General features: G+C 51.5%; 1 protein-coding gene across 1 annotated transcript; it reads left to right on the forward strand.

The window, feature by feature from the left end:
* Window positions 1-6,205: 6,205 nt before the first annotated feature.
* Window positions 6,206-8,781, forward strand: GJA4 (gap junction protein alpha 4). The gene is made up of 2 exons (XM_066375800.1): window positions 6,206-6,277; window positions 7,425-8,781. The coding sequence occupies exon 2, from the start codon at window positions 7,442-7,444 to the stop codon at window positions 8,438-8,440; it is 999 nt and encodes a 332-aa protein (XP_066231897.1). The 5' UTR covers window positions 6,206-6,277; window positions 7,425-7,441; the 3' UTR covers window positions 8,441-8,781.
* The last annotated feature ends 4,811 nt before the right edge of the window (window positions 8,782-13,592 follow it).

Below are 13,592 nucleotides of genomic sequence, written 5' to 3' on the forward strand. Positions count from 1 at the left end.
AGACACTGAGGAAGAGTTAGCGTGCAAAGGGTGTTCTGAGGAGTAGTGCCTGTGAATGGAAGGGGAGGAAGGACACTGAGCGACGAGACCTGTGGCAGGGAGTCCTGTGTCCAGACAAGCCCAGACAAAGATTGTCTGTTAGAGGATCCCGTATCGGGTGGAAATGGCAGGACTCATTCACTGCCTGCGGCCACCCCAAGCAGAGCTTGGCCACCTGGATGACTGAAGCAGACCTGAGTGTTAACAGACTCCACACAGCTGGGCAGCAAGTCTTATATTAAAGGGGGTGTCCACCATTCTCACCCACCCCTATAGTCTATTCCCAGCACAGCAGCTAGGGTGATCCTGTCAAAACTGAAGTCAGGCTCGGTCACCAAAGGCCTCTCACAGGGTTGTAGGAGCCTGCCTGCTCTGCCTCAGCCCACTCCTCAGCCGTTCCTTTTCTTGGCTTGCCCCACTGGAGCCACAATGCCCTCCTTGCAGTTTCCCAAGTAGGAACACCAGGCACACGCCTGCCTCAGGGACTGTGCGCTGTGGGTTATGGTAGCCAGGGCTGCTCTTTTCCCCGCAGGGCCCCAGAGCTCCTTCCCGTCAAGATTTGCATCAAACATCAGCTGCCAGCCCCTTGGTGAGACTGTCTCCTCCCTTCTATTCAGTATGGAAACTGCTACTCCTGCACCTTCAACCTTCTCTTCCTACTGTCCTTTTCACACGGGGCATGCCCGTATTACCACCTCACAGGTTCTTCGTTTTATTCTGTCTGTCTTCCCCCAGCTAGAATCTAAAAGCCATTAGGACAGGGAGTTTTGTTCCCTGGCTGCTCTCCAGAGTCTTGGACAGTGCCACAGCAACGGGGGCGATACATATTTGTTGAATTGATAAATTCATCTATGGACCTGGTGCTCTGCGGGGTGGTAGAGATGTAAACCAGAACCTGCCCCCCCTCCAGGGGCTCGCAGTCTAGTGGGGGAGGGGTAAATCAAGTAAACAATGCACCAGGACTGGGAGAGGGGAAGTGGGAGGTTCAGGGGGTATAGATTTTCAATTTTGCGAGATGAAAAAATTCTGGAGATTTGTTGCATAACAATGAATGTACTTTATTTTTATTTTATTTAGAAAATTGAACTGGGTAACATTGATCAATAAGAGTACAGAGGTTTCAGGTAAACATCTCTATAGCATTTGAACTGTTGATTATGTTGAATATCCATCACCCAAAGTCAAAACATTTTCTGTCATCTTATATTTGTCTCTCTTTACACCCCCCCTCCCCCCTCCCCCACAATGACCATACTTAATACTACTAAATGTACTAAAAAAGTTAGGTGGTGATATTATTTTATGTGGTTTTTAACACAAGTAAAAAAAATTTTAAGGCCCTGGCCAGTTGGCTCAGTAATAGAGCGTCGGTCTGGTGTGTGGAAGTCCTGGGTTTGATTCCTGGTCAGAGCACACAGGAGAAGCACCCATTTGCTTCTCTAGCCCTCTCCCTCTCACTTCTCTCTCTCTTTCTCTCTCTCTCTCTCTCTCTCTCTCTCTCTCCCTCTCTCTCTCTCTCCTGCAGCCATGGCTCGATTGGAGCAAGTTGGCCCCAGGCGCTGAGCATAGCTATGGCTCCATGGCCTCCACCTCAGGTACTAAGAAGACCTCCATTGCTGAGCAACAGAGCAACACCCCAGATGGACAGAACATCACCCCCAGTGAGCTTGCCAGGTGGATCCCAGTCCTGGCACATGTGGGAGTCTGTCTCTATCTTCCCAATTCTCACTGAATTAAAAATAAATTAATTAAATTAAATAATTTTTAATGTGTCCAGGGACAGTACCTGAGCTCCTGAGAATCCAAAGCAACACCTAACTGTGGATGAAAAAGTGGCCACACAGCTCAGGGGAGCTACATGGAGGCCTTACAAACTCGGGTAGCTAAAATAACCACTCATGATGGTCTGAAATTAAAACTTTCTAACTAAAAGCTGTTTGTGGTAGGTAGCCCTGTCCTAGGCCGCATCTTTTCCTAACAAAGATCGATATTTACTCTCACTGAAACGCTCGTCTTTTTTTTTTTTTTTTTTTTTTTTTTTTTTTTTTGTATCTATGATAACATACCTGATAACATACCTCTATAATTTTAAAGTGAGTTCTTTTATTCTGGACCCCGCAAAGCACAAGCACCAGATCTCAGAGCACCAGAGCAAAGCCCACAAATCCCCCATTATTATTATTGTTATCATGTTCGTTGTAACTGTTAGCCTGACCTGTGGTGACGCAGTGGATAAAGCCTCAACCTGAAATGCTGAGGTCGCCGGTTCAAAACCCTGGGCTTGCCTGATCAAGGCACATACGGGAAGCCCCGTCAAAGAACATACAGGAAGCAACTAGTACGGCTTCCCGCTTCTCCCCACCCCTCCTTTATCTAAAAATCAATAAATTTTTTTTAAATTTTTTAATTGTAACTGTTAACTGTTCTCTACCTGCCTATGTAAAAGAAGCATGTGTCTATTCCTTTTACTTTTTATCCAGTCCCAGAGATTTCTCCGTTTTGCTTTCCCCTGCCTCCCTAATCAATCCCTTGTGTCTTCCTCCTTGATTCTGATGTATAAAATAAGTGGTAAAACTGCCATTTCCGGAACATCTTCTCAATCCTTTGAGATTTCGCTTCCTGGCAATTGTCATCAGTTTGGCTCAAGTAAACTCATAAAAATTCTTCCAGGTTTAGACGTTTCTTACGTAGACATGACCCAGTGGACGACAGCCAGGGGACTTCTGGGAGAATGCAGCACGGGGCAAAGGCCTGAAGAGCTTGTAGGGTTCGGCCTGCGGGGGTGCTCCAGGCGGAGGGGACAGCACGGACACCGCAGGAGCGCACGGGGAACCACAGTAAAGTCTAGTTGGACCGCGAAGTGAAAGGCTAGAAGGGTGGCCAAGGCCAGGAGGCAGGGGGGAGCCACAGAGGGCTCAGCAGGGCAGCATTCTGGTCAGGGGAGGGTGGAGGCTGGGTTAGAGGGCAGGGCTGGAGGCGGCCAGACCACTGAGAGACCATTTGGGAGATCACTGAGATGGTGGCCTGAACAAGGTCAGGGCAGTGGGACCGGAGGGAAGGGTGGGGCTCTGGACATGTTTTCCAGGTGGAATAGCCAGGTTATGGGGACTACTGCCTTGGCTGAGCCTCCTTTCCCTGGCAAGGGACCAGGTCATTCAAATCCTGGCCTCCAGAGCACCCGAAGAAGCAGTAAAGGCAGGGCTAGGGAAGCCTTGACCTCTCCACCGGCCCCTCCCTCCTTCTAGTGTTTGGATCCAAAAGGCTTTGGGAGAGCCTAGGCCTAGCCGCAGAGAGGAGGCCCGGGAGTAGAAGCTGCAGTGGGGGCGTGGCAACTACCCGCCTCTAGGGACCTCTGTTCTCACGACCTCAGGGGTCAGAACCAAGGGGGTGCAGTTGTCAGCTTTGGAAATCCAGAAGACACAGCACGCACTGATCCTGAAGTTCTGAGGTCGAAGCCCAGCCAGCTCCACTCGCTGCCCCAAAAGTTCTGCCAGGGCTGAAGTCAGGACCCTCAGGGACTCTGGGACAGTAGGAGTCCAAGGACTAAATTCTATCATAAAGAGATGGGGACCTTTCTGCCCCCAGCCCCAGGCTCCGGCCCCCACCCACCCCATCCCCATCACCACCCCTGGCCCCTGAGTTTCCTCCCCTACAGCCCTTTCCGCTCTGTCGACATAGTTTTCTAAGAGTTTGAGTCAAAGGCTACACCTGGAAGCAAGATCTCAACAGACTGAGATAAATATTTCCAAGAAATAACAGTTTGCTGCTTCTTTTATGCATTTGGAATTAAAGACAGGACGTAAGAAAGATTATGTGAAGGTGGGAGAAAACCAAGCAAGACGGGGGTGAGATTACAGGATAGTTAATGAGACGTGTGCTCTCTTGAGCGTGCCCCCCCTTGGGGAGGAGGGGTCTGAAAAGAGGCAAAGGAGGTATTTCGAGAAGGCATCCCCCCCCACACACACACACAGAGAAAGGAGAGAGTAAGGGACAATGGAGCGAGAAGTATCAACTCATAGTTGCTTCACTTTAGTTGTTCGTTGATTGCTTGTCGTATGTGCCTTCACCAGGCAAGCCCAGGGTTTCGATCCAGCAACCTCAGCATTCCAGGTTAACAGTGTGTCCACTGCGCCACCACAGGCCAGGCTCAAAGAGGCATTAACCATAATTCACGGAAATAATGGACAGGATTTACCTAAAGCAAAGATAAGCCTTTAACAAAAGAAGTCATATTCCTGCAACTAACCACCATGTCCTGCTCAGTTAGAAATTTATGACCAAATTACCCTGTGAGGTTACTTCCCATAGAACCCCTTTTTTTCCACAGCTCCCACCAAGACCAACCAACAAACCCTTTTGGTCACAAATCTTTTGTCACATATTTTTAACCATCCCTCAAAAACTTTCTGTGTGCCAATATTATGCTATGTGCGATGACTGGGTCTTCTATCAACCCTTCACAGTGTTCTTACTATGCCCATTCTGCAGAGGAATAAACTGAGGCATAGGGTTTTATGCAACTTGCCTAAGGGCACAGGGGTCAACAGCAAAGTCTCAACTTTAGCTCTACTCTTCCACCCAGGCCAGTGAAGTCTCAGGTCCTGGCAGCTCCAGGTTCTTGGACCTTTGTTCCTTCTGTTCCTTCTGCCTAGAATGCTCTTCCCCCAACTCACCCCACCCCCAAACCTAGCTAACGCAGTCTCCTCCAGGAAACGTGCCTAACTATGTCCACTGTAAGTCACCCTGTGCCTCTCTGGAGAACTTCTCACATTTACCATTTTATTGTCACCCAAGGGCTGCCATGCTCCAGTCCCAAGCCCTGCTCCAGCCAGTGAGAGCTGGTGGCCAGAAACCACATCTGGCTATTTTGTGACCGAACCCCCAGCTCCTTGCACATGCCTGCACCAGAGCAGACCCTCAGTAATGTTCATCAACACGGTGAAACCCAAATGGATAACGACGGTGGGCTCTGCCCGGCCCACCCTCCTGTTTAGAGGCATGAAAATGGGATCCAAGCTCATGATCAAAGGAATCCCCTTTCCCCGGTGTCAAGGGGTCCATGGGAGTTGCTTAGTGACCCCTTACTGTGTAGCCACTTAGGAGTGGGAATGTTTGAGAATTCTGCAAGTATACAGACTGGATTGAGACCCAGGCTCGAACACAGACTCCAGAGAGGGAACCATGGTTCCCCATGTCCTAATGCGCCTTTATTGCCAGGCTCTGGCACAGTGTGAAGCACGTGGTGGCTGCCTGACAGATGAGAGGTCTCCGTCTCTCCAGGGACAGACAATAGGCCCCCAAGGTCAAGGAAGGCCCTTCCCTGGAAGCCTCGCTCTATAAACTTTCCCAGGCTCAGAGACTGAGAGGCTTACAGCTCCAGCGTTAATTACATCAAGTGTTTATTAAAGGAATTTACATTACATATGAGGAGGCACATCTTGTGGGGAAAGATGACAATGGATATCCTTCACACCTCATAGCAAGTGCTAACATGTCACATAGGACGAGTCAGGATGGGTCCTGGTGCTGGGGCAAGACCTGCCCCAGATAAGGGGGAAATGCCTTACACCCCAGTGCTGGAGCCGGCAACAGCGTGTTCCTGGAACCAGCACGTCTGGAGCATAGGGGGAGGGGTCCGAGGAGGGGATTCGATCAGAGTTCGAGGAGGGGATTCGGGAGACGCAGTCTCTGTGCTGCGACATCTAGCTGCATCTAGCTACAGGATCTGGCCCGAGTCACGTCTTAGAACAGTCTCCGCCACACTTCCCCATCCTCATCCCCATCTGCCCACCCTCACAGCCCCTCGGGCCAGTGTCGAGGATCAGCAAATTCTTGTTGTAATCCTTCCAAATTCTGCCCCCCTCCATCCCTGCCCTGAAAAACTTCGACCTGGAGAGTACCTGTCCATCGCCAAAGGAGCTGCAGCTGGGAGAGTGTACCGCCTGGAAATCCCGATAGTGGAGGAGGATAGAGCCCTCTTCACCCCTCAAGCCCCAGTGCTACCCCCCAGCCCCTTCCTAGAGAGTCGCGTGCAGGAGTCTGCCCGCACCTTCTGTTCCAACCCCGGGCTCTGAAAAGCGCCCCGCGGCCCTCCCGCCGCGTTTCCTGCCCCCGCCCCGCCCCTCCGCGCTATTTAAGGCGCCCGGCTTCTAGGCGCGGTCCAGCAGGGCTCCCCCGGCGGCGCCGCTCTGGCCACCGTGCGTCCCCACCTACACCTGGGCCCCCTGGCAGGCAGGCGGTGAGTTGTGCTTGGGAGTAAGGGGCCGGAGTACCACCTGCCACCTGAATGGTGCTGTGGGTCGCTGCGTAGTGGGGTGGGGATGGCGGCGGGGGCGGGGGCGGCAGTGAGGAGTAAAGGGGTGGGGTGAGAACCACCGTAGCCGCGCTCATCCACTCATCCCGTGGCCAGGCTTTGTACTAAACAAGGTTCCTACCTTCTTTCATTGTACCCCTTACAGTCCTAGGAGGCAGAAATACTATTACAGTATTTCCATTTCACCAGAGAGGAGAGAGAGGACACCGAGGTGCTAAGAGGTCATCGCTTAGGCAAGGTCCCAGTTTGTAGGAGGGAGTCAGAATTGGATCCAGGTCTGGTTCCAGAGCCTGGCTCGCAACAGCTTTGCTGCTCCTTCCCCGGTACCTTTCCTTCCCCCTACTTTCTCCTCCCCGAGATGTTCTGGGAACTTTGTGGCCCGAGCCTCCACCCTGCTATGCAATTCAAGAGTAGAACTGGGCAGCAAGAGCTTGGGGGGACTTGAGGAGGGATGGAGAAAGGGGACAGCATCAAGCATCCATATTTAAGTGCAGGTCACTATTGCTGGCTGGTGGAGCTAATGCAGGATGCCGCCTTTAGTGTGTAACACACCTCCTACCATAAACTTAAGGGTTAGAATGAAATATGAGGCAGGGAGAAGGGAACTAAGGCTTTGAGGCCTCTGAGAAGCTGAGGGTAGCACCACCACCCCTTTCCACTGTCTGGGGACAGCCTGTCCTAGACAAAAGGGAGGAGGGGCATGGCACAGCTGTGTGACCTTGGATAAGTTCCTCAAATTCTCTGTTCCCATAGGCTCAGAAGTCTCAACTTGATCTGAATCTTTTGGGGGCTGTGGTCATTCCTGGCACTCCATCTGGGGACTATAGGAACACAAATGTGTGACTAGACAGGACCCTAACTATACCCCTCCCAGAGTTTAGCAGCCATCATCCAAAGATCTGCTTTCAGTCCTGACCAGCCTGCTGGGTGTGAGCCCGCAGGCCAGTCACTTCCCCGCTTTGAGCCTCGATTTCCCTGTCGGTAAACGGGCTATGGCCGACCTCACTGCGGGCTTGTTGCTAGGACAGCTGAGAGGGACACCATGCTGACAGTGTCCTCTGTCTCCCTGCAGACGGAGGCCCAGGAGCCATGGGTGACTGGGGCTTCCTCGAGAAGCTGCTGGACCAGGTCCAGGAGCACTCAACTGCGGTGGGCAAGATCTGGCTGTCGGTGCTCTTCATCTTCCGCATCCTCATCCTGGGCCTGGCCGGTGAGTCGGTGTGGGGGGACGAGCAGTCAGATTTCCAGTGTAACACGGCACAGCCAGGCTGCACCAACGTCTGCTACGACCAGGCCTTCCCCATCTCCCACATCCGCTACTGGGTGCTGCAGTTCCTCTTCGTCAGCACGCCCACCCTGGTCTACCTGGGCCACGTCATCTACCTGTCTCGGCGGGAGGAGCGGCTGCGGCAGAAGGAGGGGGAGCTGCGGGCACTGCCGGGCAAGGACCCGCACGTGGAGCAGGCACTGGCAGCCATAGAGCGTCAGATGGCCAAGATCTCAGTGGCAGAAGACGGTCACCTGAGGATCCGAGGGGCACTGATGGGCACCTACGTGATCAGCGTGATCTGCAAGAGCGTGCTCGAGGCAGGCTTCCTGTACGGCCAGTGGCGTCTCTATGGCTGGACCATGCAGCCCGTGTTTGTGTGCCAGCGCCCCCCCTGCCCCCACCTCGTGGACTGCTTCGTCTCTCGCCCCACAGAGAAGACTATCTTTATCATCTTCATGCAGGTGGTCGGATTCATCTCTCTGCTGCTCAACCTGCTGGAGCTGGTGCACCTGCTGTGCCGCTACCTCGTCCGGGGACTGAGGGCCCGGCAGGGCCAGGATGCCCCTCCGGCGCAGGCCGCCACCTCAGAGCCTTATGCTGACCAGGTCTTCTACCTCCCCGTGGGCAAGGAGCCCTCATCCGAGCCATGCCCCACCTACAGTGGGCTCTCATCCAGTGAGCAGAACTGGGCCAACCTGACTACGGAGGAGAGGCTGGCTTCCTCCCGGCCACCCCCTTTCCTGGACCCATACCCCAAAAGTAGCCGGAAATCCCCCAGTAGCTCCACCAGCAATGTTTCCAAGAAACAGTATCTGTAGGAACCTGGGGCTTATGTCACCCAACAGCGGGGCCTGGGAAGTCTGGCTGCCTTGGGTGCTCCTCCTTGAAGGCTCTGCAGAGAGGACCCGGGCGGGGGAAAGCGTATGCTTGCTGGCCGTAGGGCCTCACTATAGGTTGTTGTTGAACACCTGAGGCCTTCCTGTTGACTCAGGGATACCATGGTTTCCCCAGTAGAACCTGGGTTTGCCCCAGGCACGGACAGAGGCGGCTTATGGTGCTCTTGGCCAAAGGTGTGAACCCTCTGGCCTTTTTCACTTGGTCCAGAGGGACCCAAAGCCAAGTTACTCCACCGCACCATCATGGAAGATTCTCCTCCACGTGCGCCTCGCAGGAAAAAACTCTCTAGGCTGCTGGGTCAGCCTGGATTACACACACAGCCCATGCAGGATCCGGCCCTGCCAAGGGGACTGGGGTCTTGTTCTCATCACTCCTTCCTAGTTCCACTGTTTATGCTTCTGAAATAAACAGGACTTGATCACAAGCTGGGTGTGTACATCGATGCTGTCATGATGTGAATCAGAGTGGGAGTTGAGGAGCGCAGTGGCTGTTCTGTCCGGCATACTCGGTCTCTGGCCTCAGCAACCCCAACTCCAGCTGGCCCCTAAACCCTCAAGCTCAAACATCCTGCATCTCAGCAGTCCTGGGGCCTAAACATTCTGCCTTTGAAAGGCCTCAGGCCCCATTCTCTTTTCATCCCCTGCCCCACCCCCTTCAAACTGTCCATTAATCAGTGGCCAAAGCAGTGTCTGTCCCCACCCTCCCATGGCCATCTAGTGCCCCAAGCAGTGTCTGTCCCCACCCTCCCATGGCCATCTAGTGCCCCAGCCACTCTGCCCCCTCCAGTACGCTTCCTTATTGGACACACTTCCCTGAAGCCTGCCTGCCAGCTGCGCCCTTCGCAGCCCAGCTCACATAGGCCCTGCACCCTGTCCCACCTCGTCCTGGTGTTCGTGGAGGCAGATTTAGATCACTTGCCCCCCTCCTACCTTGGCCTTTTCTGCCCACCAGAAGGAGCAATGCTAGGGCCTGCGTCATTCCTCCCCCGCCCCGCCATGCACCTGAAACTCACTCAGCAAAAACAGACAATGGCAGTTTAGACAGGTGGAGGGAACTGTGGAGGGACTGAAACTTGCCTCTGAGTCACAAAAAGTTGCAAGAAAAAAAAAATGAACAACTGAGCCAGATCCTGACTAGTGAATAGGAGTTCGCTGGGGAGGGGAAGAAGACACTGAGTATACGGGCAGAGAAAACAGTTTGTGCAAAGGCGTGGAGGGGGAGAAGAGTCAGGCAGAGCGGGAGGTGCTCAGGACTATGAGCCCCTCTGGGAAATGAAAAGAGTAGCTAAGGAAGAGCTTGCTGGCAGAGTTGACCTTCCAAGTGGACGGTGACCCAGATTGAGGGAGCACTGAGTTAGTGGCCCTTGGAGGCAAGCTGGTCGTCCTCTCCTACCCAGAGAGATCTGGGGTTGGGGTTGGAGGAGGAAATGCGGTCCATCTCACACGGCCACGTGCCTCTCTTTGACAGCCTTTACGGCAGGTCGGCAACTCGGCCCCCCTCCCATCAAGGTAGGTCTCCAAAACATCCCTCACCTCAGAATGCATTCACACACCACTTACCCGTTGAGTTTGAATGTTCAGACTGATAAATTTCCAGTCTTCTTACTCTTCCAGCTTTAGTCCCCATTGTTCTCTCTGAGTCCCTGAGAGCCAACAGAGCAGCCTCCTCCTGGCTCCCCAATTTCACCCTGTATGTTCCCATCCTGCTCCTTTGCCAACCTGGAGCACCCCCTCCCGCATACTTCCAAACTTCAGCAGTCCTTTAAACACAACTGTACCCTGGGAAGGGCGGAGCCTGGGTGCAGGAGAAAGAGTAGGATGAGCTGTGACGTTAGAAGATCCTCAATTTAAATGATGCCTCTAACACGTACAAAGCCACAGGATCTTAGGTCAATCGTTTCACGTCTCTGAGTCTCACGTCTTCCTCATCTATAACATTTAGATATCATCACCTGCCTCACAAGTGAAAAGAAATAAAAAATAAGAGAAAATATATGAGTATGCCTGGCTCCTAGAACTCATGAATAAAATTTAGCTCAAACCTCTCCAGCAAGGCTATCAGAGGTTCTTTCTCCAGGAAGCCCTCCCTGACTTCTCCAGCCAGTCTCTAGTGATGATCTCTACCTCTCAGGAATCTGGACCACTGCTTAGTATGAGTCTTTCATCTCCTCAGTGAGTCTGTAAGCTAATCATCAGGGAGATACTTTCAATCCCCATGGGCCTAGCCATGCATTTACTTTGGCTGTGATAAGGGATTGAGTTAGACTGGGCAGAAAGCAAGCTGTTCACACCATTGGAAGGGCATGATCCAGGAGGCTGAGGTCCTCTTCTAAGGGATTCATGCCCAGCCAGGTCAGAGGCCAGATGTATTGGTTAAAGGTTGGCCTGTTAGAGCCAGCCCATCCTGAGAGCCTTGGGGGCCTGTTTCTGGTATTCCCTGCCTGTTCTGGTTCATACAGGTGGGAGAAGACAGGTTTCGGTCAGTGAGGAGGATATCCTTCCTCTCCCTCAAAACTCACCAGCTCTAAGCTTGGTGTTTGGGCTGCATTCAGGCCGGGGCCCAGGTGCCTGGACCTTTGGCAAGGTTGGGGTTGGGTCTTCAACTGATGGCAAGACAAACACAAGAGCGAATGGCTGAAGGTTAAGGGTGAGGATAGTGTTTTGGGGACAGAGGATCACACAGAGTGGAGGGGGCAGTACCGGAGGGTGAAGACGGCCAATGAGGAGTGGCTGTAAGCTTAGCCTCCACCCCCCATGTCCCATATCCTGGAGCTATCATAACAAAATACCACAGACTAGGGATTTCAAGGACAGATACTTGTTCTCTCAGAGTTCCAGAGGCTGGAAATTCGAGATCAAGGTGTGGGCAGGGTTGGTTCCTTTCAAGAGCTGTGAGAGAGAATCCACCCCATGCCTTTCCCCTAGCTTCTGGTGGTGTGCTGGCAATCTTTGGCATTTCATGGCTTATAGAAGAATCTCCCCCCATCTCTGCCTTCATTATTTTTATTAAATCCTGAAAGAGAAAAACATCAATTTATTGTTTCACTTATGTATGTGTTCATTGGTTGATTCTTGTATGTGCCCTGACCAGGGATCAAATTCACAACCCTGGCATAGTAGGATGACGCTCTAACTAACTGAGCTGCCCAGCCAGGGGTTCAGCCTTTGTCTTCCCATGGCATTGTCCTTGTGCATGTGTCTGTCTCTGTGTTCAAACTTCTTCTTTTTATAGACACCAATTATATTGGGTCAGGGCTACCCAAATTACTTTAACTTGATCACCTCTGTAAAGACCCTGTTTTCAAATAAGGTCATTCTGAAGTACTGGTGGTTGGGACTTCAGCATACCTTTCTGGGGCTACACAATACCCCCTATACCTCCATCCTACCTGCCCCACCTCACCCCCCAAGCACTTGTCAGGGGGAGGCCAAGGAGAACGTTTAGTATGTATTGGGCCCAGGCATCTCCCTGGTGAGGTGGCCTGAATGGGACACCGCCGATTCACATCTCACTTCCTTCTTGACCTCCTGTGTCCTCCCACCAGTCTGTCCCTCACACCACCAAAATCTAAGTTGGGTGACAGGCAACTTTCAGTCACAGAAAGAGCCACAGGAGGCTTGACTTGTGGCTCTCATCCCTCACAGCCACAGGACTGTGGTCCTTCCCCACCCTGGGCTTTATTTCCCCGTCGTGAAATAAAGGGTCGGAGGAGACACAGGCACATGGCAGTTAGGTCTGAGAAACATTACATGGAGTACCTTGTCACTAATCATTGATATCTGGAGCCCATAGGTGATGTGCTACTTTTTTTATGAATTAGATCAGACTTGAGATTATTTCTATAATAGGATAAATCCCAGTCACTTAAATTCCCATTGCCTTCCTGAGTAAGGAAAGAAGGGAGGTTATGTGGAGTGCACTGGGAATTCGGCATAACCCCAGGGCATCTAATCTGGGACTCCTGGGAGCATGTGAGCGTCATGGGCCGTGCATAAACAAAGCAGAGGGCAGCTGGGCTGAGTGATGTCAAAAGTTCTTCCCAAATGAACACGCTGGCTCACTGACCACCGGGTTGCTGACTTCATGATTCTCACAGTGACCTCCAGTGCCTTGACGAGGGGTCCCTCATTTCCTTTCAGCACTAATCTCAGCGTGACCACTGATGTTTGCAGGAAGAAGAATCCATCACAGGACTGCTGGAACTGCTGTCTCCACCTTCCAGTTTCTCACACTAGCCCTGCTTCTGACCTCAAGGGCCACTCAGGCTCAACTTTTCTGCTGTTTTCATACAAACACTGCAGCCACATGGAGACAGCAGCCTGCTCCTCTCCTACTCCTCCAGCTGACGCTGACTTCCAGAAGTGTCTGGCCAATCTGCAGTCTGTCTACTTTCTTCTTAATACGTGTCACCCTCCGCCCCCTCCCCGCTGCTGCTAGACATTATACTCCAAGTGATCAATCAGAACACAGAATATCACCTCTCTTGCCTCAAAACTGCTGCCTTTATTAATACAACCTGGGATTACATTAACTTTTCTATTTTACTCTCTTTTGCATATATATAGAAATTTTTATTCAGATTCTAAAGGGAATGCATGATCATTGTAGACAATGAGATCCCACCAGCCAGGGGTAACAACTGTTAATATTCAGAAGTAATTCCTTCCAGCCTCCTCCATGCATGTTTTCAAATAATATCTGAGTAAAAGTGTACCTATAATTTCATATTCTGTTTTTTTCATGTGACATTAAATCATAAGCCTTTGCCCCATGTCATCAAGTATCTTTGGAAACACCATGTAATAGCTTTATCATTATCTACCTAAATGTGATCCTGATATTAAATTTTTAGATGGTTTACATCTAATTATCCTCTCTTATAAATGTTTTCCAAATTGCCTATTTCCTTAAAAGAAAGACATTCCAAGAAGTAAAATTACTAGGTCAAAAGGTATGAAATGTTAAATTTAAAAAGTTAGGGGCTTTTTTCTGATTGTGAAAGGGATTCATTGTGGATGATTCAAAAATACAGAAAAGCACAAATAAATTACCAGAAGCAAAGGCACCAACCAT

This window comes from Saccopteryx leptura, chromosome 3 (genome assembly GCF_036850995.1).
Source record: "Saccopteryx leptura isolate mSacLep1 chromosome 3, mSacLep1_pri_phased_curated, whole genome shotgun sequence".
In the NCBI taxonomy this organism is placed as follows: domain Eukaryota; kingdom Metazoa; phylum Chordata; class Mammalia; order Chiroptera; family Emballonuridae; genus Saccopteryx; species Saccopteryx leptura.

Excerpts from the sequence above, each read along its gene's own strand:
- GJA4 (XM_066375800.1), top strand. The coding sequence starts at position 7,442 with ATGGGTGACTGGGGCTTCCTCGAGAAGCTGCTGGACCAGGTCCAGGAG.